Source organism: Cavia porcellus, unplaced genomic scaffold (assembly GCF_034190915.1).
Source record: "Cavia porcellus strain 051 isolate PalLab524CR breed Dunkin Hartley unplaced genomic scaffold, mCavPor4.1 scaffold_9, whole genome shotgun sequence".
In the NCBI taxonomy this organism is placed as follows: Eukaryota; Metazoa; Chordata; class Mammalia; order Rodentia; family Caviidae; genus Cavia; species Cavia porcellus.
This window is the reverse complement of record NW_026947492.1, coordinates 11,169,385-11,194,477: the sequence shown is the minus strand read 5'-3', so window position 1 is coordinate 11,194,477 and position 25,093 is coordinate 11,169,385. Positions and strand designations below refer to the sequence as shown.

The following is a 25,093-nucleotide window of genomic DNA, read 5'->3' as shown; positions in this document are numbered from 1 at the left end:
GGATGTCCAGAAGTTTGCACAGAGGGCCCAGACTCAAAAAGATTAAAGGGTTTTGTGTTTATTCATGTCTTCACTCCAACCCTCCCAAAATCATCTTCAGAGTTGGTTACATTCAAAGACTGATTTTACTGTTCTCTAGAGAGGAAGCAGGCAAGGCAGCTGGCACGTGCTGCAGTCTCGGATCCTGCAGTTTGGGGTAATCACTCCCCAGTGAGCACAAGGAACTGAAGGCTTGAGGTGGGCACAGGAAGTGGCCCAGGCACCTGTGCCCCTCACAGCAGTCAGTGGGCATCATTAAGCTGCCGCGCAACCTCCAGGATGTCCTTGGCTCCTTTGCTTAGCAACAAGTTGGCCAGGCTGATGCCCAAGTTCTCCGCAGCCAGCTGGGCTCCTCTTGGAATGTTCCGGGCAGTGATGCCTACCAGCTGGGGGTCATCCTCTGGGCCATCTTCGTGCTGCACAAGGGTAGGAGGTGGGATCTGGTGAGCATGAAGGGCAAGATACACATTCTTGGGGCTGGGGATTTAGCTCATCGGCATAAGCGCCTGCCTTGCAAGCACGTGGCTGTGAGTTCAATCCCCAGTACCGATTAAAAAAAATAATAATAAAAGATACACATTCTTACTCCCTCCAGGCTCAGTACCTGCACAGGAACGGGGATGGTGGCCTGCATGGTCTCTTGCATGCTATCAGAGCCATCCAGACTCCAGACTCCTCCAGTCAAGTACAGCTGAGAAAGAAAATGGTGGCCTCAGCCAGTCTGAGGGGACTACTTAGAAACCTGGGATGCACAGGAGAAATGCCATTCCTTTTCCCTGTCCTCCTACCCGTTTCTCCCTGCTTACCTGCCCATCCTTCATCACGGTGTGCACGGCCACAGGCACACTGCAGCCTCCTTCCTGCAATGAGAAGCCCATCCTGTGACCACAGCCTGAAGATCATGGACCTTGGGGCCTAACTGCTAGGCCCTATCCAACCTTCAACAATGAAGCATAACCACGCGCAGTGCGGCCCACTGCCCTCCCTACCTGCCCAGGTCTCCACCCCTCCACGGGGATGCGCAGGTCTTACCAAGTGCCTCAGGAAAGCCCTTTCAGCGATGCAACAAAGCACGGTCTCATGATCATGCAACACACCCACTAGTTTCAAGATGTCCTGGTCCTTGGCTCGGACTTCCACGCCCAGGGCCCCCTGATGGAAAACAACAGGCTGGATGTTTTTTACCCAGCCAATGGTGCTAAGGATGGGAATCACCTCTTCACTTGCTGGGGGTGGGGGGCACTTCTGGGCCAGTAAAATCCCAGGGGAGCCAAAGCCTAGGGCTGGGAGACCAGCTTCTTGGTTGAGAAGAGAGAAGGGGCACATTGACAAAGGCCTTCCCCACTGAAGCTCACCTGGCCCACAGCATACATACAGTCCTCAGGGCGCAGGATCTGTGAAACCAAAACAGGTAGTCAGAAAGGTGGGGATGGCCAGGGATATAGCTCAGTACAGTAGCACAGCGCCTGACTGGCAAGCCCGAGGCTGTGAATTTCATTCCTCATACCAAAAAAAAAAAAAAAGGTGTCAATGATAGTGCCCCAAACACCCAGCAGTGAGATGGGGCATGCCTATCATCTAGAAAGCCAGGGGTTGACACAGCAGGAAGGAGTCTGGCCTCTGATCAGTCTTGTTCATAGTTTGTGGTGTTAAAGGAAGGTATTCAGAAAGAGTGTACAAGCCAGGCATGGTGGCACATGCCCACACGGGAGGCTGAGGCAGGAGGACTGCCACAAGTTCAAGGCCTGCCTGGACCACACAGTGAGTTCAAGGCTAGCCTGCATTACAAAGTGAGATCCTGTCTCGAAAAACTACACAAAAAGAGGAGCACAGGCAGGAGGGGGCCCAGGTTAAGAACAGGGGTAGCCCTACCTGCCCCACTCTGTTCTGCCAACCCAGGCGCTGCAGGCCAGCGACAGCCAGGATGATGGCACTGAACTCCTGCTGCTCATCCAGCTTCCGCAGCCTCGTGTTGAGGTTCCCCCGCTGTGGAGAGATGCTAAGGACCCCACTGCTATTCTAAAGAGCCTCCCTTATGGCAACCCGTTTTGTTTTGTTTTCACAACAAGCGCATGCGGGAATTATTACCACAACCCCACTTTACAGATGAGGACGATGACAGAGAAGTTAAATTACTTGCTCAAAGTTACCAGACTTCTGGGAAGTCTTCCCTGACCAGCAAATCTGTTTTTGAAGGTTGCAGCTATATGCTTCCAGAGAATTTACATTTTATGCCTGTTGGAGCACTTAGCACATACTATTTTTAAAATTAAGTTTATGAAGCAGGGTGTGGTGATCCACCTCTGTAATTCCAGCACTCAGGAGGCTGAAGCAGAAGAATGGCTTTATGTTTGAAGCCAGATGGGCTACATAGTGAATTCAAGGCCAGTTTAAACTACATAGCAAGACTGTCTCAAAAAAAAAAAAAAAAAAAAAAAAAGTTAATTTTATGAAACACACTTCATAGGCATTGAAAAAAATCAAAACAGTATAGTAGCATCTACCTCTCTACAAGTAGTATTATTTTGCATTGCCCATGCCTATCTCCGCCTACTTGAAATGTAAACTCTGTAAGGGGTGGCAATGTTCATGCTAATATTATCTGCCTGGGGCAAAGGAAATACTAAAGGACTGTGGATGTGTTGATGGGTGGCTGTGGATGGAAAGGCAGCTCACTCCCCTCCACAGGCACTGGCTCCGGAAGCCCCTTCCTTTTTTAAAAGGATACAATGCTCTTGAACTCCAGATGCGGGAACTTTCTCTGCAGCTGGGCTGCTCTCCGCAGGGAGCTGGTCCCCACCACACTGCCCAGAGGAGAGGATTTAAAATGAGATTTAACACTAGGCGATCCTATTCTTTTTGTCTTCTTCCCTCCCCCCATCTTCTGTGCCCATCTCACCCAGGTGCTCATCCAGGTCGCACTCACCTCTTCTCTGGCAAGGTTTCTAAAGTCTTCCCCACAAATTTGGGGTGAAAGACAACAGCATCGTAGGGGCTTTCCCTCCTGAGAGGAGGAAAGGTCATGGAATCAGGGTAAGCTTTCAATTCAGATCACATCCATTCAATAGCCAACTAACTGGCACTTTCCGAGTTTCCTGCCAGGCTAGAGGACAGAGAGCCTTCAAGGCAGAGGGTCGAGTCCCGGAGAGAAAAGCAAAGGGTCCGCTGAGGTCCATCCCCGTCCAGCCCCCTTGCTCGCATGGCTCTTACTTGCAGATGGCTCCAATGGTGAAGCCAGGAGGTAGCACGGTAGGCAGGTCCTTCAGGGAGTGAACGACCAGGTCCACTCTAAAGGTGGGAGAGGGGGGCAAAGGGGGTTTGAGCAGCCAGCCGCCAGCCTCTCTCGCCCAACACTGTTCTACTACCACAACAAAGCCAAGGACAGCTCAGGAAGCAGGCCTCCCCAAGCCCTCAGGGCCTCAAGACCTGCTCCCCTGCCTGCCCTCTACTCCATCCCCCTTGCTAATTTTACACGCCAGACAGCTGGAGACTCTGAACCAGGAAACGTCCCTGCCAGAAGCCTGAAGCCCACTCATGAAGCCCCCAGCCATCTGACGGTCTCAGCCAGCACAGCTGTGGATCCCAGCAAGGGACCAGGGGGTGCCATACTCTCCCGTCTTCTCTTACTCATTTCTCTCCAGGGCATTTTCTAGCTCCTTGGTAAACAGGCTCTTCTCTCCAATCTGTTGGGTGAAAAAGTGCCTCAGAGTGACTCTCTCAGGGGAAGGAAGAAAAGGGGGGCTTGCAGGGACTGGGGGGGGGGGTGTTACCTTGGACAGTGCAGTGTCAAGAATCTTGTCCCCTGTGGTTGACATGGCAACTGAGGATCGAGACAGAGAGAGAGAGAGAGAGAAAGACAGAGACAGAGACAGAGAGAGAGAGAGACAGAGAGAGAGAGAGAGAGAGAGACAGAGAGAGAGAGACAGAGAGAGAGACAGAGAGACAGAGAGAGAGAGAAAGTGTTAGGTATTCATTAATCAGCATTTATTGGGCCCCTACTGTGTCCACCTCTATGCCAAAATTCATAGTGGGGACAGAAAACCCATGAGCACCAGTCTTCCCAGCTCCCGGGAATGAACAAATACAGGAAGGGGTAGGAAGGGAGCAGACACACTCATAAAGCGGCCCCAGGGGGAGGGCATGAAGTGCAGGCCAGCCCAGGCAACCAGAACTACAGGTGTTCAGCGAGGAGAGCCCTCCATCTAGAAGCAGCCAAGAGCAATTCTTGGAGGCAGGGGCCCAGGCTCTGGCCCATGGCAAAGCCAGTAACTGTGATCCCCTCACCCAAACCAGGGTGTGCTGGCTTCCCACTAACTTCCACTCCTCTCCAGAAAATTTACCAATCTCAAACTGCAGGCCAGGGTATAAGGCTTTCAGGGCTGCCACGACACTGTCCGTCTGTATGCGGGCCAGCTAGAGACAGAGATTCAGATTAGTCCTTCCCTTTCCCGGCCTTCCCTAGCTCAGATCCTCACAGTGTCAGTGAGATCCTGAAGGGAATGGGACTCTCACCTGGGAAGGACAGGGGCAGGCGGTGGGAGCCCAACACACACAATAACTTCCAACACCCAGGAGCATCTCTCCACAGGAAGCAATCTGCTATTCCCTGCTGGACTCGAACCCAGACGCTCCACGCCCGCTATGCTGGGAACTAGCCCTGTGGGTCCCCTCAATTTGTGATCCTGAGCACTAGGACTCTTCTGATAAACCTCGTCAAGCCTGTGTCTGTACTCACCTGGCTTTTACGGGTACCCACTCGAATCACTCTCATCCTTGAGCCGTTTTCTTTCTGCGAAAAAAAAATCTCTGGGTTACAGTCCCCTCTGCTCCTCGTGGTCCTCAAGGTCTTGTCCAAGAACCAGAATCACTGGTTTAGAAAAAAGAAACTTCAATCTCTGGCCTATGTGTAGCCAGTGAGTCTTGGAGTAGAAAAATTATCCCAGGCTGGTTCCTCCACCGTTCTTAGTACCCCCTGCTCTTCTCTGACATCCAGAGGAGCAAAGACCAGAGGGAAGCCACACTATGATCGGCTGCTGCAGCGGCAGGAACCAGGACACTGGGCCCCAAGGCCCACCCTGGCCAAAGAGGTCTCAGGGGAGGGCTGCGCACAGCCGGGTGGGTAAAGAGATAAGGCCCATCAGCCTGGCTACAGGAAGGGTGCGGCCTGCAGCTGGCTGGGGCAGGGCAGCTACAGCCACCATCATCTGGAGACAGGTTTACTATCCACAAGAGCTGGTGCTCGAGAAAGCTTGGTGTCACCCAGGTGCCAAGAGCTCCCCACAACTACACACGAAGGGTACCATGACCCTTGAAGCAGAAGACTTCTATCATCAAGGTCTGCCAGATCCATGACTATTCTTTAGAATATTCCTATTGGTGAGTTATTAATTTTAATTCTGAGTTTTATTATATTAAGTGATGAGTACTTGACAGGAAGAGGTACCACTAAAATAAAGTATTGAGTTTTTAGTATTTTGTTTATAAAAAAAAAAAGCATCAAAATTTTCAACATTAATTGGTTTTTGGTGAACAAAGTCTAAAAAAGAACATCCAAAATCAATTCCCACATGAACTACAGTGAAAATACCAACAGAACTTTGTAAATAAATTAATCTTTGTTCAATTATCACTGGGTTACAGTGATAATTACTGAGGCGGTCTGCACACACACACAATAGCACATTCCATACACACGCATGGTTTACACTGACAGCACACGTGTTTTGCTTTCCTGGCCTTTGTACAGGACGGATTTGACACCTCAGGAGTCTTGCTGTTTTGTCAGGAGGCTCTTATAATATTATACAGGGTGTAGTTAATAGGGACATAAAATATCAATAAAATAAATAATTAGATTTTTAATAGGTAGTGTGCATTTAAAATAGACATCAACATATTCACATCAGCTGTGTACTTCCTCACAAAACCTAAAAACATCAGAAATAAATCCCTAAGTGGAATACAGTGAAAATACCAATAGAACTATATCACAAAAATAAGCTTTGCTTCAACGGTTCCCCCCAAGGCAGTCTGCACATGACAGCCACGTGTGCCATGCACACATCTTGCGTACACTGACGGCTCATGTGCTTAGCTTTCCCTTCCTATGTGGCAGCCTTGTCACCTCTCTTCCTGTTTTGTCAGGAGCTTCCTATTGTATGGTTCACCATGCACTTAGTATGGAAATAAGATGTCAATAAAACATCAAATAGCTGGCGAGTTCTTAGACTAGACACTCACATTTTTACATCAATTGTGTACTTGCTTATAAAATGTAAAAGATAACATCAAAAATAAAAACCTATGTGGGGCCAGGGATACAGCTCAGCAGTACAGCACCAGCCTGGCAAGCATGAAGCTGAGTTCAATTCCTGATCCCAAAAATAAAAGTTCCCTGAGTAGAATCATTTCGTTTTTCCTCTGCTATAGACAATTTCTTTTTTTGTGTGTTTTTGTGGTACGGGGCGGGGGGAGCATCAAACTCAAGACCTCATGCTTGCCAGGCAGGCACTTACACCGCTGAGCTAAACCCCCAGCCCCTATAAACAATTTCTTATGAGCTCCAGTTCCAGTCCTCTCAGAACAGTTCTCTGATACTTTGCACTTGTTTTTTGTAAACTACCAAACTAGTTATGCCACAGATGCTTAGGATCAAGTAAAACACAACCATTGGCCAATGCTTTGTATTTCAGGTGACATCACAGTTTTGCATAACTCATCAACAGCATCTTCTCCATGTTTAGTTTTTATTTTCTAATTTTTTTTAACCAGGAATTGAACTCAGGACTTTGTGCTTGCTGTTGTTATTATATTATATTATATTATATTATATTATATTATATTATATTTTGAGACAGGGTCTCACTGTGTAGTGCAGGTTGGCCTCAAACTCGCAGCAATCCTCCTGCCTCAGTCTTCTGAGTGCTGGGATTGCAGATGTGCACCACCATGCCCGGCTTTGGTTTTGTTGTTGAAGTTTCCATCACAGGCTTACATTGTGCTGAGGTTCCCCTATCAATATTTCCATCAAGGTGAAACGTGACAGCAGGACCAGCTTGCTTTTCTTTGCCATACAATGGCCAATGGTACACCTTTCTGAAATTTAAGGACTGTACTACACAACTCTCTGTTTTGAAATTCAACATTTCATTTGGAATTTCTGCTTAATTCCTGTGTACAGTTTCTATGCTGGACAACTTGTGCTGTTATCAAATGGAAACTGGTAAGCCAATCGTCTTTTGGGGTTTGTTGTTATCAGTGTTGTTTGACAAGGTCTCACTGTATAGTCCGGACTAGCCTTGCCTTGAACTCACTATGTAGCCCAGACTGGCCTCGAATTCATGGCAATCCTCCTGCCTCACCCTTCCAAGGGCTGGGATTTCAGGTGTGTGCCACCAGCCCCGGCAGGTAAGCCGATTGTTAAATGTCACATTCGCATTAGTGTAGGAGATGGGAGCAGCAAGTCTGTTCACAACATTTTTCAGTTTATTACTGTATGAAAAAGGACCGGAAGGCTGGGTTCCAGGATAAAGGTCTAAACTGAAAGAATAATGACGACATAAATTTTTATGCCCTATTCTGACCCATTGCTTTTCCATAAGTCTTTTACATTCCTGTGATCACCATAAGAAATCTGTGTAAGTACAGCAGACTTATGAATCAAGTTTTCAGTTCAGCCCGGAAGGTATCATAGAAAAAATATTTTTGAATATGGCTACTAGGACATACAGAACATTTCAGTTTTGTATCAGTCTTTCTATATTTCACAAAACCTTTTTTTTAAACAGGGTTTCACTATTTTGAGAGTGTTTTATTTGTTTGTTTGTTTTAAACAAGGTCTTGCTATGGAGTTCTGGCTGGCCTGGAACTCACAGTGATCCTCCTGCGTCAGCCTCCTGAGTGCTGGGATTACAGGTGTGCACCACCACGCCCAGTTCACAGTGTCTTATAACATTTCATCTGTTACAATTTCCAACAATGAATGGCAGTGCTGGCATTTGGTCCAATATGGTTCACCCCTGCCAAGACCTTCAATATATGTTCGGACCTGGTTGTAACATTAGCTCATTCCACTTGGTTGCGTGGTTATTTCATATTTCTACTAGTCACATTTCTACCGTGTACTCACACTGCGGTTTTCTTCATCATCTGAATCTGTATTCCCTGTGTCTATATCAGTCGATTCCTGCTCCACCTCACTGTCACAGGCCAACATCAAAATTGTCATCATCGTCATCCACCCACATCACTCTTCTGTTATGAAAGTATGTATTTACCAAAATGGATCATCTTCATCACCCATGCATGAGTAATCAGACTATTCACATTTGTTTTTTGAGACAAGATCTCGCTATGTAGTTCAAACTGTCTTTGAACTCAGGATGTAGCCCAGGTTGGTCTTGAACTCCTGGCGATCTTCCTGCCTCAGCTTCTGAGTACTGGGATTATGGGTGTGTACCGCCATGCCCACTTTCATGTTTACTTTTGACCTCATCCAAAGCTTACAAATCTTGTTTTTCATGTGCCCTGGTACTGAGTTGGGTTATTTCTACCAGAAAAATCAAAGACAACTTTTTTGTTTTTTGGTATCGGAGATCGAACTCATGATCCTGTGCTTACCAGGCAGGTGCTTATGTCACTGAACTAAATCCCTAGCCCAGAAAACTTTTTTAAAACCAAACCCTGAAAACAAATTCCTGGAGTGGTGTGGGTCTACTGGACCCTCTGTGACGCTCGGGTAAACATACACAAAGCCAGTTAGAAGCAGCTTACAGGAGTGTCCAAATCCCCCACTCCTTGCCATTTGTCATACCAAATGGGTAAACAGATTGCTTCCTGTATCCCTTACACAGCCGGCTACTCTAATGCTGAAGTACAAATTTACAGCAGAAAAGGAAGGGATAGGTCCACCTGACCCAGGCTGATGCCTGGAGGGTTTCTGAATGGAATGCACCCTTCGATCTGGTGTTCAGACCTGCTCCACCTCTTGGCTGGGTTATCCTGGGCACATTATCCCATCAGGCCTGTTGGTTCATCTATGAAATGAAGTTTCTTCTGTAACAGTGATGCTGAACTGCCTAACAATCTGCAGTGCTGTTTCTAGTTTCACCAAAGAGTAAACAGGACATGAGAGCCCAAGCCAAGAACTCAAAAAGACACACCTCTTCTTTGACAAAGGTTCTTCAGTCTGACACACAGGCAAGAGCCATTGTGGAAAAAGTCAACTTTACCTGCTCTGTGATCTTCATCCCAGAGTTCTTTTGGGGGGAGGGCGCATGGAGCAGGTAAGAGCTTGCTTTCATTGGATTCTGGTCTACCCTGTGACCACTCCTTCAAAATACCAACTCTCAGAGGCCCTTTGCACATTTGGTTAGGCTTGAAATGCTAAATATGGTCACTAGAATTCAAGACTGTAGGGGGCCAACAGAAAGTAATGTAAGGACCAGAACTTCTAGGTTCAAACAATCTCTTAAATTTACTGAATCTGGCCCCGGGGATTTAGCTCAGTGGCACAAGTGCTTGCCTGGCAAGCACAAGGTACGAAACATCAGGTATGATCCCTGGTACGAAAAAAACAAAATTACTGAATCTAAACAGCACATTCAAGTCAAATCGTTCCATTTAAAAATAAGCATTTGCTAGGCACACTGGAGCTCGCCTGTATTCTCAGCCCTTAGGTAGCTAATGTAGGAAAGGGACCTGAGCCCAGGAATTTGATATCAGCCCGGGTAACAAAGTTTCGGCCTACTGTCTTCTTGACAATCATATTGCACTTCTCTCAGGATGTTACAGAAGCAAATGTTGATGCTGAGAGGTGAAATAATTAGCTGAGAGTCATATCACTAATAAGGGGCAGAGAGTGAACACTGGAATCCAGATCTTTCTCCTCCTAGCCCAGTGCTCTGGAATGTCTGCACTAGCACTGAATCAACCTGCTGCTCACAGCAGGCTGGGAGAGGGGGCGATAAGTACCTGCCCTACCCCTGTCTTATCTCAACCCCACAGTGGCCTTGCAACTGCACAAGCCCAAGCTCCGACGCATGAGAGGGCCCAGAGGTGGCCCCTCACACCGTAGTAATGCAAAGCTGTCTCATTTGGGGCTTAGAGTAGGCTGAGGCTGGGTGACTGCTATAACAGAGAAAAGGCTGTTTGCGTAGAGATGTTTGCGTACAGCTCGGAGACTTGGGGGTGTGCTCTCCTCTGGATCAGAAGTGAACGTTTTACAAAGTGACTACACAAGCCCCGGACTGTATAGTACGAAAAGATCCTGTCTGTGTAGACGACTAGACGAATTATAGCACAGTATCTCAGGCTGGGCCAGAAGCCCAACCGTAAGGATAGGGATTCTATGACAGTTCTCTCTTCTATAATAACCTCGCACCCACTATGCACTGATAGTTCTTACTGGCCCTTTAAAAACCATACAGTGGGGGAAGAAGGGACAGATAGCCATTCCGACCAATAGACAACGGAGGATGTGCAACCAGGGACCAATCATTGCAAGGTTCTCCCGGAAGCCCTAAGTGTGAGGGTCACTAGCTCTGGACTCACCGCCGTTGCAGCCGCGTCGCCATTACCAGACATTACTGCACTCCGGAAGGAGGCCTGGCGGTGCTGCTAAGGTCTCCTGGGTTCCGAGCAACCGGGGACTCCGGCCGGCAGGAGCCAGGACCACATGTGGCCCGATCCTGTCCTTCGGCCTGACCGCGGGACCTGCGGGCCTCTGCGTCACGTCCGGCGCCGTCCCTCGAAGGGGAGGGACTGTGCTCTGGGCGGGAATTAGAATCTTGGCTTCGGAGCGGACTCCACCCCGCTTCCACCCGGTTCACCCGGAAGGTGGGTCCCCCGGTAACCCGGAGATGTCACACCATGAACTGCCGACTCTCCCCATTTCATCTCTTCTGTTCTTTTACCTTGGCTTTTTTTTTTTTTTTTTTTTTAATTTTGAAACTGGGTCGCACTCTCAGGCTGGCCCCAAACTTGCAATTCTCCTGCTTTAGCCTCCCCCGGAGCTGGGATTACAGGTGTGAAAAATCTATAGTGAGAGAGCAGGTCCCCTGCCAGTCCTACCTATAAATTATCTGCAGTCCCCTCCTACCGGGCCTCTAAGACCTAAGAGTTAAGCAGAAGTTAGTCATGCCCTAGAGGAAAATGCTAGGTTTCAAATACAAGGTACTGAGTTTTTTTGTTTTTTGTCTTTTTGAGAGTCCTGCTATGCAGTTCAGGCTGACCTTGGGCTCACTTTGTAGCCCAGGCTGGTCTCAAACTTGCAATGATCCACCTGCCTCAGCCTCCTGAGTGCTGGGGTTACAGGAGTGCGCCACCATGCCAGGTGACAAGGTACTGAGAAACCCGCTGAGGAATCAGTATCTGGCCCTCCTTGGGAGGGGGAAGGACCTGGCTCTGGGCTGGAATTAGAACTCACTGCCCACTTGGTCCATGCTGGGCACCATTCAACAGCTCCTCAAAGGGCTGCACTGGAAGACTCCTCATGCTTAACCCTGTTTCATCTCGCCAATGGCATACACTTGTGCAATTTATGTGGCACCCCGCTCCTTTCAAACTTGTTCTCTTCAAACGTAGTTTGGCCACAATTCTGAAACAGGCAGTGTTTTTTTTCTTACGTGCTAGTCTCACCATGTAGTTCAGGCTGGCCTCCAACTCACAATAATACTCCTGCCTCAAGCCTCCTAAATCCTGGCATTATAGGTAATGTGGCACCATGTCCGGCTCTGTCTTTGTATTTTCAAAAATGAGGAAACCAGTTCAGGACTATAAAGGTTATTCCTAAAATCAACTGAAATGAGTGTGCCAACACCGTGTCTTGTATGCTGGGAAAAGACTTTTTTTTTTTAAGACAAGAGTTTTGTTATATAACCCAAGTAGGCCTTGAACTCACAATGGTCCTTCTGCCTCAGCCTCCTGAGTGCTGGGATTACAGGAATGTGCCACCATGCCTGGCTGGGACTAGATTTATGGTCCTTATGTGGTTCTTTCTTGGCCTTCCTTATATTTTAGTTTGAGACAGTCTTGCTAAGTCACCTTAGCCTTGGCCTTCTGAGTGCTGGGATTACAGTACGGGCCTGGCAGCACTGCCTTTCTAAAGACTAAATTACAATGTCCGTGTTACTTCTATTCAATAATCCTGTTGGAGGCCACTTCTTTTCACAGAAAGTATAAACCAGTTTACACAGACACCCACTAACATAAAGCTAGCTGACAACCACAAACCGGGAAAAGTGTTTCAATTGGGCAGAGGGAAGGTTCAGTAAGAGGGCACTTGCCTAGTGCAGGCAGCACCAATACCACCAGAAATTAAAAAAGCCTACAAGATCTTTTATTCTGTCGCTTGGTACTGAGTACAGCAAGCCATCAACCTATCCATTACGAAGGCAGGCTGGGCCCAGGGTTCCCTGCCGGAATCTGCCTCCTGCTGGAGTATTTCCTCAACATGAACCATGGAGACAGGAAGACTAACGAGCAACAGACTCGTCTAGGCTGCTCTTGGAGCTCAGCTGAACCCTTTTTCCTTTTTGGGGTGTATGTGTACAGAGGATCCAATGCAGAGTCTTTACCCTGAACAATGTCCGCAGCCCTTTGTTTTCTGAGACAAGGGTCTCACAAGGTTGCCCAGACTGGCCTCAGACTTGTAATCCTCCTGACTGTGCCTCCCAGGTAGCTGAGGTTATACACCTACATTCCGTTCAGTACACTGAACTTGCCACAGGCCCCACCCACTACAAAGCCTAGGAGAGGAACTGGGGCTCTGCTCTGGAACAAGGAAAGTACATTGTACACAAGAATCAATAGGGAGTGTCCAGAAAAAATGCTTCAGAGGCTAGGTGTGGTGGCACCTCCCATAATCCCAGCACCCAGGAGGCTGAGGCAAGAGAATCTTGAGTTTGAGGCCAGCCTGAACTACCATGTTGGAACCCTGCAGCAAAAACCAAAGGGAAAAACCCCACCAAAAATAAAATCTTAAGCCCTCATATCATTATATTCTTTTATTTACAGACTCTTGAGTGAGATCCCAGGCACAGCCTGGTGCTCCTGAATAGAGAATAAAGTAGCTATTGTCCATACTCTGTGGTTGCTGAGGTGCCCTCCCCCACTGGTCTGGAATACTCTTTACTGCTAATCAGTGGGAGGGACAGTAGGCTGGCAAAAGAAGGTGGCAGGAAAAGAAAGTCCCCTAGAGTCAGATGGGAACCATGTGCCTGTCCGCCAGCCTTCTGTGCAGCCACAGCCCACTGCAGTCCCATGTCCATCCAGCTGTGCCCGAGATCACATGCTTTCCTGCGAGCTGTTAAGTGCCTCGTCTGGAGTGCATAAGCAGGTCCCGCTGCAGCCCCACCTCCAGACTGGGGGTCAGTCTGGTGGTGGGAGGGTCAGTCAGCAGAGTCAGTTTGTTAAAGACACCACGGCCAAAGTAGTCAGCAATCACAGAGAAGCTGTCGTTGGAGCACTTGAGCTGCAGGGAAAGAGGAAGGAACAAGAAAGAGTCAGAATGGAAATGCTTGTTTCCTAGTTGTGGAGGAAAGGAAACAAGCCCCGCGGTGCTCTGGGCTCCGAGGCTGGCGGCTGTCCCTGCCCCGGACAGCCCACTCATGCCCACCTGGTGCTGGAACTGATCATGGAGATCTCGCTTCTGCTCCTGAGCCCGGATCATATCCATGACCTTCCTGTTTTCAGGGAGGCAGGTGGGGCAGTCGGCATCACTTTCTGAGTAACTCTCAAAGCAGTGCTGGTGAAAGGAGTGGCCACACAGGAAGTGGACAGAGGGTAACTCCAAGGCACTGTTACAGATGCTGCACTTGGTCTTCTGGAAAATCTTTGGACTAGAGGCAAGGGACATCAGAAATGAGTGGTAAAGAGGGAAGACAGGGCTTAGAAGTCAGGAGACAGAGGCGGCTGGCATGGAGGAGGACAGGGCCTGTGGAGGGGCCCAGGCCCCACCTGCTCTTATCACCTAACGGGAGTCAAATAAGACGGCACCCTTAGGTCTCCAGTGAGTTTCAGGAAGCACAAGTAACCCAGGGGGATAGATTCCCTCTTTCATGTGTCACAACTGCCACTAAATTCCCTCTGCAGTGTTTCCCGTTACAGCGAGGTCTTCCCTGCCTTCCTTGTCCAAAACTGTAGGCTTCGATTGTAGAAAAAAGAGGAAGAGGGTGGTGGCTGGAGCCACAGCTCAGCACTACAGTGCTTGCTGAGCGTATGCTGGGCCCTGATTCAAGCCACAGCACCTGCCCCCAGCTGTGAACCCCTACCTCTCAGCCTACCCAGGTAATCTCGCAGAACTTATCACTGACACACTAGTGGTTCGCTTGTTTAAGGTGTTTACTGTTTTTATTTCCCTCCATGATGTGAGTGCCAAGAAAACAACTTTGAGGGTGTTTGTATGTGTGGGTTACTGGGGAGAGAAGACAGAGGCCAGTTCTTGCTAGGCAAGTGCTGTATCACTCACTGAGCTCTACCCCAGTCCAAAGCAGGGTTTCTGTACACAGCCACTGAAGCTGGACATTGATCACATGTGTGTGGCTAAAGCAAGACCAGCACTGAAGACACAGCCCCAAACAAGCCCCCTGAAGCAGCTGTTCCAGCTCCAAGAAGGCAAAGGGCCCAGGCCGGCCTGGCAGACAAGGTGCCAGGCAGCAGGTTTGAAACTGACCGTCTTCAGAGTAAATGGAGTGTGTAAGCAGACATGCTGCCATGGCGGGCAGCTCCTTCTCGCCCAGCCGGACAGTGGACTCCTCCTGCCCGCAGCGTTTGTCTCTTCCTTTTCTTGTCCTCTCACCGTCCTTCCCCCCGGAACATCTACAGCTGCAGCCAGTCACTACACATTTCTTCTCTGTGCTGTTCCCAGTAGTTGCTTACAACTTAATACAGGCTTTATTTGTACCATAAATAAATCTAAATTATCTGCTTTCTGCATTTATTCCAAAGCTAAATTTTTCTCATTTCAAAATGGCTTCCAACCACACTCAGAATGTGTTTAGAAGAGTCATGCGCCAGGCGTGGTGGCACACGACTAATGATAGCACTTGGGAGGCTGAGGCAGGAGGATTGGCAATGAGTTTGAGGCCAGCCTGGGCTACATAGTGAGTTCACGGCCATGCTGGACTACAGAGCAAGACCCTGTTTCAAAGAAAACAATCAAAAATAGTGAGAGCTGAGGGCGAAGCTCAGTGAGCAACATGTGCTTTACATGCATGAGGTCCTTGGTCAATCCTCAGTACTACAAAAAAATGAAAAGAAAAAGGAACAGAACTGCTGCCATACACTCATCTAATCCTGTATCTAGGAAAAGTGGTCCTGTGAAGACCACGTCCGCCCCGAAACCCTCCGTATGCTCAGACTGGTACCTCGCCTTGAGTTCTTGGATCTCCTGGCGGATGCGGGTGGTCTCCTCTCGGTACCGTCGCACCCGCAGCTCGTCTTGTGCAATCTGCTGGCTCTGTTTCTGCAATTTCTGCACCAAGTAGTCTCTGATAACCGACAGGGTGGCCGTAGAGTTGTGGGCCAGGGTCTGCACCACTAAAAATGGAGTTGGAGGGGAAATAAAAGACAGGAACCAACAGCCCCCTAAGGAGAGTCGAAGGGCACCTTCCACAGAGCCCCTGACTGTCCAAAGCCTGTCTAGCCATCCCGTTCCACATACCAAGAAGAGGTGGCATGAGGTTCTTGTTCTCGATGTGCTTGAGCACAGCAGCGACGTACTCCTTGCAGTCCTCCTCCTTCCGGGCGAAGTAGCTGAGTGCCTGCTCCCACAGGGAGGGGTCCTGCTCTCCGTGCCGCTCACACACAGCGATCACCTGCCGGTACTGCTCGTGCTGCATGTGATAGTGCATGATCTGCTGGAACCTTGGCCGGGGAAAGGCACACCTCAGTGGCTGCCGTGGAAAATTACCTGGATCTTACCCTTCCCCTGGAAATCTCCAGACTCACAGCTTCCCCTGCTCATAGAGATAAAGGACTCCGTCCTGGAAGTCATGCATCTGACACAGGACCAGCGCCTTGTCAAAGACATTGCAGAAACGGCCGCTCTTCAGCAGGGAGATGGCCTCCGCATGAAGCTTCTCTTTGACCTAGGAAAGGAAGGGAAAATCTCAAGGCCTCTTGGGACAAGCCAGTGACCCATCTTTTCCCCTCAGTCTAATTTCCTTTTTACTGGAGACCATTTAGCTGTGGGGCCAGGTGTCACTGGTCTAGTGAAAGGTAATCACAAAGACCCAAGCGTGGAGACTGAACTGTTTTTTGGTGGGGGTGCTGAGGGTGGAACCCAGAGCTTCACACATGCTAGGCAGACACTATTACCCAGCAATGCCCCAGCACAAGAACTGTCTCATCAGCTGTGCATGGTAGACCATGGTGCACAGCGAATGGCTGTAATCCCAGCACTTTGGAGGTTGACACAGGAGGACTGCCTGAGTTCAAGGCCAGCCTGAACTACATAGCAAGAACCTGTCTCAAGAAAACAACAAAAAAACACAAAAGAACCTTCCAGCACCTCCTGTAGCTCCGGCGAGGCCTCACCTGAGGATCCTCCTCATGGGCCCAGTTCTGCAGCCGCAGCTCAAGGAGTGTGTCATAAATGCCCTGGGGCGAGTCCGGCTGCACCTCACTCATGTGCTCTAGGAAGGCTTTCAGCTCCCTGGGGTTGTTTGCAAAGATGGCGATGAACTCCTCAGAGTTGGCCTAGAGAGGGAGGAGGAGAGAGGAGGCTAAGTAGGCCTGGTACCCAGAAGTCCCTAAAGCAATCTCTGTTGCCAATGCTAGTCCCCCTAAATCAATGATGGCAAACCTTTTAGAGCTTTCAATGACGCACCAGCCCACTGTGGCACATACAGCCACTGGTTTACCATCACTGCCCTAGGTCTTACCCTGCAACCTGGCACCTCCTTATCACCTCGGCCTTCCAGGTTGGGTCGATAGTCAGTACAAAGTCCCTTTAGCAACTCTGTTGTTTGCTCCGGGATGTGGTGCATAAGGGTCTTTCCATAGCGCTTCATGTTGCTCTCTGCCTGCTCAAAAGGCAGCTTGCCGATGTATCGAAGGGCTTCCTGATAATTCTGTGGACAGATAAAGGGCAGGGTAGCACCCACGCCTGCCTCTCCCCCCAGGAAGCACTTCCATCAGTCCAGGGCTCTACCTCGCCCACCTTAATGTCCTCTAGTTGGATCTTCAAGTACCACTCATGATGTGAGTGGTTTTCAGCCAGATACAGTGCGTGCGAGTAGTAGCCAGCCTGGCGCAGGACCTTGATGGCTGTCTCCACGTCAAAGTGGACTTCACTCTCACTCTTTGTCTGCCAGAGAAACATACAAAATCATTCATAAAGAGGTGGCTAGAGAAGGGAGATGAAACGGGCCTCTGAGATTAAGACACATTCTTTTTTTTTTTTTGTCTTTTTTGTTTTTATCGGTACCAGAGATCGAACTCACGACTGCCTGCTTGCAAGGCAGGCGCTTATGCCACTGAGCTAAATCCCCAGCCCCTAAGACACATTCTAAAATGATGGTAAAGCCAATGTTTTTCTTCTTTTTTTTTTGAGACATGGTCTCACTATGTAGCCCAGGCTAGTCTCAAACTTACAGCAATCCTCTTGCCTTAGCCTCCCACAGGCATGAACCACCAGGCTGGGCTTCATACTTTGAAAACTTGCTAGCCACCTTCTCAGTTTCTAACTAAAGGCCACTTCCAGTGATATAAAGCTTTCCTAATGCCACTTCCTTAGCCTTAACTACCACAGCAAGTTCTGGCACTATAAAACAAGAAGGAAGATGAGAAAAACTAACATGGACAGCTGCTCCCCTTCCCCATTTATACAGTACAGGATGCTGGCTCTCAAATGAAGTCACGCCTTTCCCCGGGTCCTGCTGAAGACAAACACTGGCAGAGCCACGTTGTGCTCAGTGGAACCCTCTAGAAGTCATCCTTCCCACCACCAGCCTGCACCTTAATGAACTCCTCCAACTTCGAGCTGTCCTTGAGCTTAGTGTAGCAGTTCAGGAGTAAGGTGGTATGGTCAGCATTGGCCAGGGACTGTCGGTGCAGGGTCTGTAGGTACGCAGTTAGGTTGTGGATGCGCTGGGCATCTAGAAACTTGCGGATCACATAGGACGGCTCCAACTTTCCAATGGTCCTAGGGATTTGTGGGTATCAACAGCATCTGGATCAGTATACTCAAACACATGTGCAGAGGAGTCAACTTGAAATCTTAATTCTGTTTCAGTAGATCGTAAGTCCTAAGTGTGCTTTCTTTGCTTTTTCTTTTTTTTTTTTAATACCAAGAATCAAACTCAAGACCTTGCACTTGCTAGGCAGGTACTAGTGCTGCTGAGCTATATCCCTGGCATGAGAGCCCATTTCTAACAAAATGCCGCACAACATTAGTGCTATGAGACTGAACCACACTGAGTAACAAGCTCCACTGCCAGTGTACCAGCTGTTTTTATTTTTTGTTTTTTGTTACTGGGGATTGAATCCGTAAGTTATATCCTAAGCCTTTTTTATAATTTCTAAATTTGAGACAAGATCTCCCAAGTTAACTGCCCAGGCTGGAGCTGAGCTTAAATCCTCCTGCCTCAGCATGAGAATGCTGATATTACAAGCTTGTGCTATTATGCCCAGTAAGTACTGGTTCTTCTTATTCTTCTTTTTGTTTTCTTAAATGGTAGCAAAGTTTTATTAAAGGTAGAAAAAGAACACCCTCGGGGCTGGGGATTTAACTCAGCGGCATAAGCACCTGCCTTACAAGCAAGCGGTCGTGAGTTCGATCCCCGGTACCGATAAAAAAAAAAAAATTAAAAAGAAAAAGAACACCCTCATCCAGCGTGAGGACACACAAGGGAGGGCAGAATGGCCAGCACTAGTTCTCATATTGGACTGACAAGAGGAATTCTAGAGAAATTGGGAAAAGAGTAGATAGCATTATAAAACTCATTATTGAGGCAGAAATTTCAAGAATTAATACCTTTTTTTCTTAAAAAAAAAAAAATCAGGTAAGAGGGCTGGGGATTTAGCTCAGTGGTATAAGCACCTGCCTGGCAAGCGTGAGGTCATGAGTTTGATCCCTGGTACAATAAAAAAATTTTTTAAAAAAATCAGGTAAAAGGAACATGAATGACAGTCAACTTAAAGTTTAAAATGAGAATTATCAGCTCAGGTGCATCCTGGTCATGTAACATTTGACATTAAATATTCCCTTTCCAGCACGGGGTCATCTTACTTGAGGCATCAGTTTCTGTAGGAAACAAACAGTCCTCGAGCTTGGGCCCCTCCCCCAGCACGGGTTTCAGCTGGCTGCCTGCCGGGCTCTGCATTCACAACTCTCCTCCTCAGCCCCTCCAGACTGACCGGATGTACTGCTGGACAGCTCCGTCGTGGTTGCCCTTGCTATAGAGATGGTCTCCATACTGCATGAAGATCTGGGCCAGCCCATCACTATCCAGATGTTGGCTCTTAGCCAGGTTAATCGCCATTTCAAACAGGTTCTTCTTAAATAGCATCTAGGAGGGGGAGAGGTTAGAAAATTGGTAGAAATCCTGAGAAGACACTTTCCCAAAATGTGCCTGTAACACACAAACCAGTGTCAAAATTCCAACCTGTTTTTATCCTAGACAGAAACACACCTCCCAGATACCCCAAGACCAGTATCACCATGGCTTGTAAGAGTCTGCAAACAAAACCCCAAGAAAGGGCTCAGGCTCTGGGCCGTTACTTCCTCCAAAACTTCATCCTAGCCCATTTACTCTGTAATACTACTCTAAGAAAGCTGTAAGTTAGTGAACCAAAGGAAATCACATTGGATCTGGGTGACTCAGGAAACCTGGTAGCCTTGCCTCCAGTTTGGTCTGGGTGTCCTTCTCCTGCAGTGCATGGACCCGCCCATCCCGTGTCAGCACATACAGGGAGCCCCACTCGGCGAGCACATCCACTACATCCTCAAAAACAGCACTATAGGCTATGAACTTGTTGCACAGGTCATAGATGTTGAGAATCTGCTTGTCGGAGCTCTGGGAGTCCCTGCTGGTAAACTCTGACCTGTGTAGGAAAGAAAAAGCAGCACACACTTGGGTCACCATTGTCTTAACTCCTGTTTCTTTCCCATGACAACTTTAGGAGCTGCCTGTTCCACTCACAACAGATCACTTCTTTGGCCCCACTAACAGCACTATGCTGGTAGCAGTAGAAACAGAACTATAATCCTGATCTTGCCTTTTAGGATTCTGTAATTAATCCAGGCCAACAGAGTAGAAAATTAAGTACTTTCAGACATCCATTTATTTAACAAGTAATCATCAAATTCCTGTTATATGTAAGACACTGTGCTTAGTACTGAATGGAAAAAAGCCAATGTCTAATAGGGAGTACTTTGCTTATGCAGAAAACCTTAGCTTCTGCTTTTAATGGCTCTGGAAAACACAAACAGAACTTTGCCCCAGCACTTCTCACGACTTTTCCATTTCTCCATCACTCAATTCCTTGCTCATCCGCCCCAGCCTTTTTTTTTTTTTTTTGTCTTTTTGAGACAGGGTCACTCTATGCAGTTCAGGCTGGCCTTGAGCTCACTTTGTAGCCCAGGCTGGTCTCGAACTCGAAAGGATCCTCCTGCCTCAGCCTCCCGAGTGCTGGGATTACAGGTGTGAGCCACCACGCCCAGCTAGTCTTTTTTTAAAGACAGTGAGGCATCACTAGGGATCAAACCCAGGGCACTATGTGTGCCAGTGATGCCTGATTTATTTTGACTAAAGAGTAAAAAATCCAATGCCAGGTCTAAATTCTCAAGGGCATTTTAGTACACCAAGACTACCCACTGAGCATGTGCAGCAGAAACATGTTTTTTAGTAAAGCGTAACTAAGCCTTGGTGGAAGTATGATCTACATGACACCAAAGTGAGAGGCTGGGAGGTTCCAGGCACTAGCACATTAAAATGAGGTTAACGTTGAGGAACAAGTCAGACCTGTCCCTGGAGGCCTTACTTGGGAGAAACCTTCCGGTCACGGGAGACAATAACCAGGTAACCTCTAAACCAGTGGGCAATAAGCTTATGGCCCTCGAAGGCAAAGCAGGGCCCGCGTTCATCAGGTTGATAGAGGTAGACACACTCATCCCCGGCCACGATGAACTGCATATCCTGAGAAGGGTCACTCAGGGCGGAGCAACGCAGGCCACAACCATGGGTGTCCAACTCCACACGAGGGTAGTCCTTTCCAGAAACTATGTAAGACTGCCAGAAGTGAGAAAAGGGTTAGCAGCTCCCTGTAAAGAGGTACCATCTAAGCCTTCATAAAGCTCACCCCATCTCTATATGGTGTTTTTTTTTTTGGTACCAGGAATCGAACTTAGGACCGCACGCTTGCCAGACAAGCACTGCACCACTGAGCTAAATCCCCAGCCCTCTATCTGGCTCTTTTTCCCCACTAAAGCATTCCAAGACTCTTCTGTTAACTATCCTTTACCTATTAACATATAAGCAGGGGCTGTATTTTCTTTCTTTATGTGCTATCACTACCTACTACAGGAATTCTATAGATAAGAGAAAAACAATAATCTTCCACTATTTTATTAAAAGGTATTCCTGGGCTGGGAGGGCAGCTCAGTGGTAAAGTACATACACAGCATGCCTAAGACCCTGGGTTCAATCCCCAGCACCACACTCATGCAAAAAACTATTCTTGAGAAAGTGAGATGTTATAAATTAGGAGTACCAAGAACCAGAAAGGTAAAAGTACCTTATTTAATGTCACTTAACTGGTTAGGTAAAAAAATCCTATCTTTTTAACTATAAGACCAGAGTTCTTTTCCTAAGTCTAGCTCTTCTGGTCTTCTAAGTAAAAAAATAAAACATTAAGTTGGATAAATGATTCAAGATGATACAGTGAAAGACTTTAATATTCCTATCAGTTTCTTACTCTAGTCCCCTGAGCAATGGAAAGGTACTTGTTGCCTGCTTGTAAGAGTAGTATCCTTGATTATACCTGGACATTCTCAGTTGTTACAACAAATAAGTGAGTGATCTTTCCTGCTTGGCGAAAGGCCAGTCCAGTGACAGGATAGTTGCCCTTGTGCAAAATCTGGGTCTTGCTATGCCGGTCCCGAGTTATGTCTCCTTTGTTCAATTTAACACTGCCATCTGTGAAACCTGTTGCAGAGCAGAAATCAGCACTTCAGTGAGACTGACATCATAAGGATAAAGACTGTTTGAGACTCGTTACAAATAATATGCTTCTGCACTAGGGAGGCTGAGGCAGGAGGATTGCCGAGTTCCAGACTAGGCTGGGCTACAAAATGAGTTTAAGGCCAGCCAGAACTGAATAGCAAGACCCTGTCTCAAAAAAAAAGAAAAAAGAAAAAAAAGACAGAAGAAGGAAAAAATAAAAAGCTTGTTCCTTATATTCAACTTCTCTAATGGTTAATCTAAATCCTGGTCTACACAGACCTGATTTCTTTTTGTTTTGTATTTGTTTTTTGAGATAGGGTTTCACTATGTAGTCCAGGCTGGCCTCAAACTTGCAGTTATCTTGGGATTACAGATGTGTGCCACCATATCTGGTGCGCTGAGTCATTTTTAAAAAACAAAAGTAAGCCACGTGTGGTGGCACACATATAATTCCAGCACTTGGGAGGCTGAGACAGGAGGATGGAAGTTTGAATCCCACTGGACAACTTAGATCCTATCTGAAAATGAAATTTGCTGTGAGTATAATTCAGTTTGAAGGTCCGGGGTTCAAACCTCAGTACCACAATACACAAAGAAAAAACAAGGTGGGCATTGACGATGCATTCCTACAACATCAGCACTGAGGAGGCTGAAGCAAGAGGATTGCTGCAAGTTTGAGGCCAGGCTGGGCTACACAGTGAGTTAAGGCCAGCCTGAACTGCACAGCAAGACCCTGTCTCAAAAAACAGAAGAAAGAAAAATCAAAGAACAAAATTAAATGCCTTCCCATTCCAAACTGTCATATTACAGAAGGCCTCAGTTCAGTACAAAGTGATTTTGTGAAAATAACACAGATGAGCTGTGTTATGGAAAAAAAAAAAATCAATAAAGAATCAGGAAGTGGGCCGAGGATTTAACTCAGCATTGTAGGTGCCTGCCTGGCAAGCGCAAGGTTGTGAGTTTGATACCCAGCACCAAAAAATAAATAAATAGAATCAGAAAGTGTTACTTTTGGCTTTCTTCTACTTACCAATGGCCATAAAGTTGAGATTTTCATGGACAGTCAAACAAGACACGACAGTTGGCTCAGTTCCTGGGATGGCTGGGAAGATCCTAGTGCAGAGTGGATTGCCACCATCTCTCTTCTCCAGGTTCCAGATCTTTACCTGTGAAGAGAACACATACGTGTCAATACTATTCTTCCTACAAGAACAGAAAGAAAGAGAAGGAAAAAACAAACAAGCAAAAAACTATTCCCAGGCTTCTGGTTCTTTCCTTTCTAGAACTTACCAAGGGATTGATTCCCTCTTCATCCTCACCAACAGATGCCAGAATATTGTGCTGCTTCAGCTGGTACAGGTGTGTAACTCGTAGTTTATAGGCCTGGAAGCCTGTGAGCTGTAGGGAGCGTGGCAAGAACCAGATTTGGCCTTCCATATGTGCAGTACAGTCAAGGAGCCTCCTTTCAAGGAGTGATATACCAGCCCCATTATGGTTTTACTTTCCATGTGTTCAGTTACCTGTGGTCAACCAAAGTCTGAAGGTCTAAAAATATTACTACAGTACAGTGTAAGAGGAATTAATATATTTTGAAAGATGACATTCACATAACTTTTATTACAATATATTATTAAATATTTCTATTTTATCATTGGTTCTTACAAATCTCTTCCTGCACCTAATTCACAAATTAAACCTTAGGGGTAGATAGCCATGTACACAAAGTCCCCTGACAATAATTTTCATTTGCAATAGTGTAAAAGTGATAGGCATTCAGCAGAAATTGTACTTGGAATTTTTTTATTTGTACCTGGAATTTTGAATTTTGATCCTGCCCTGGGTTAAAGAAACAGGTATATGTGTGACACTGGGCAGCTTCAGCAAGCTGCAGCTCCCACTCAGCCAGAGAATCACAAGGGTAAACTGATACTCTACAGTACACTGTGCTGCTAAACTATGGGGATTGGCAGGTTAGATATATTAAATACACCTTAAATAAAATACTTTAAACTTAAGATGGGGTTATCTGGACATAACCCTATGAATTGATGAACATATGTATAGAAAAAACAGCACCTTTCTGCCATTTTAGTCATCCACTGAGGATCTACTGTATTTACACCAAAACATAGAAAATAACTAGCATGCAAGAAGCTCTTTTAAAATTTAGAGTTTTCTCATATCTTAGCTCGAGAAAAAAAAAATAAATTCCTGATCTCATTTATCTCCTCGCCCACAGTAACAGGAGAGATGCCAAGTTACATATTCATCTTTAAAGAGGAAGTTGCATTTATTTGGAGGGACGTATCTAAAAATAACTGTCAAATTGGCATTAACTAACACCCCTTTTACAGATAAGGAAATTGAAGCCTAGACAAAGTAAATGACTTGCCCAAGACTGTTAAGTTGACAAATTCTCTCCTCCCCCTAAGCCACAGAAAAGCTCTGGGCTCTCATCTAATGGAAAGGGGCGCTAAACACGAACCACTCTGAGAGATTTCATTCTAACTGGATCTCTTCAGGCATCCGCGGAGGGAACAGACAGCTTCCCAAGGAAGGATATCTCCAAAAACCAGGCTCCCCCGGCCTGAGTCACAGACGGTGATGCCAGAAGGAAGGCAAAGAAGCTTGGGAACAGTGGATCCAGAGGCAGGCGCAGTCCCAGGGGCGGCCCCATCACTGCCTAGTGGCTCCTTCACCAGCTCCTTGTCGAAGAAAACGAAACGCCGCCACTGCAGGTAAGCCGCCATCTTGGCGGAGGACCCCGCCCCCCAAATAACGTCACGTGAGCAGAGTCAGGGTCATGTGACCAACAGCTTCCGTGAGCCTGCGCGCGAGGCGCTCTTGGGTCTGACTGCCGCCTGCTGCCTTGGCAGAGTGTTAGAGCG

At 47.3% G+C, this 25,093-nt stretch overlaps 2 protein-coding genes and 1 long non-coding RNA gene across 4 annotated transcripts; 1 reads left to right on the top strand and 2 right to left on the bottom strand.

Moving 5' to 3' along the window:
• Nucleotides 1-42: 42 nt before the first annotated feature.
• Hmbs (hydroxymethylbilane synthase) lies at nt 43-10,786 on the bottom strand. 2 transcript variants are annotated; one of them, XM_005004943.3, is made up of 14 exons: nt 10,591-10,786; nt 4,775-4,828; nt 4,380-4,452; nt 3,810-3,859; nt 3,667-3,722; nt 3,250-3,327; nt 2,966-3,043; nt 2,768-2,843; nt 1,912-2,025; nt 1,395-1,433; nt 1,072-1,191; nt 846-899; nt 644-730; nt 43-479 (listed from the first exon to the last, which is right to left on the bottom strand). In XM_005004943.3, exons 1-14 carry the CDS (start codon nt 10,621-10,623, stop codon nt 282-284), a joined length of 1,110 nt encoding a protein of 369 aa, XP_005005000.1. In that variant the 5' UTR covers nt 10,624-10,786; the 3' UTR covers nt 43-281. The 2 variants fall into 2 exon arrangements, with proteins under 2 accessions (XP_005005000.1, XP_003472827.1); XM_003472779.4 differs by having other exon boundaries at nt 43-455.
• LOC134477624 (uncharacterized) lies at nt 5,228-8,104 on the top strand. Its single transcript, XR_010049666.1, has 3 exons — nt 5,228-5,415; nt 7,220-7,261; nt 7,876-8,104. It is a non-coding gene; the product is annotated as an uncharacterized LOC134477624 (long non-coding RNA).
• A 2,242-nt stretch (nt 10,787-13,028) lies between the features above and the next one.
• Vps11 (VPS11 core subunit of CORVET and HOPS complexes) lies at nt 13,029-24,986 on the bottom strand. Its single transcript, XM_003472780.5, has 16 exons — nt 24,769-24,986; nt 23,496-23,644; nt 23,236-23,371; nt 22,024-22,187; nt 21,025-21,272; nt 19,884-20,085; nt 19,399-19,550; nt 17,998-18,184; nt 17,201-17,347; nt 16,923-17,111; nt 16,576-16,737; nt 15,988-16,127; nt 15,701-15,903; nt 15,405-15,576; nt 13,655-13,877; nt 13,029-13,510 (listed from the first exon to the last, which is right to left on the bottom strand). The coding sequence occupies exons 1-16, from the start codon at nt 24,953-24,955 to the stop codon at nt 13,346-13,348; spliced, it is 2,826 nt and encodes a 941-aa protein (XP_003472828.1). The 5' UTR covers nt 24,956-24,986; the 3' UTR covers nt 13,029-13,345.
• Nucleotides 24,987-25,093: the final 107 nt, after the last annotated feature.

Excerpts from the sequence above, each read along its gene's own strand:
- Hmbs (XM_005004943.3), bottom strand. The coding sequence starts at position 10,623 with ATGTCTGGTAATGGCGACGCGGCTGCAACGGCG. Across the intron at positions 4,453-4,774 it reads TGGGTACCCGTAAAAGCCAG|CTGGCCCGCATACAGACGGA; the intron begins GTGAGTACAGAC and ends CTCTGTCTCTAG. Across the intron at positions 3,723-3,809 it reads TTGACACTGCACTGTCCAAG|ATTGGAGAGAAGAGCCTGTT; the intron begins GTAACACCCCCC and ends TTCACCCAACAG.
- Vps11 (XM_003472780.5), bottom strand. The coding sequence starts at position 24,955 with ATGGCGGCTTACCTGCAGTGGCGGCGTTTCGTTTTCTTCGACAAGGAG. Across the intron at positions 21,273-22,023 it reads TAACAACTGAGAATGTCCAG|TCTTACATAGTTTCTGGAAA; the intron begins GTATAATCAAGG and ends CACTTCTGGCAG. Across the intron at positions 15,577-15,700 it reads CCTCATGCCACCTCTTCTTG|TGGTGCAGACCCTGGCCCAC; the intron begins GTATGTGGAACG and ends CTCCATTTTTAG.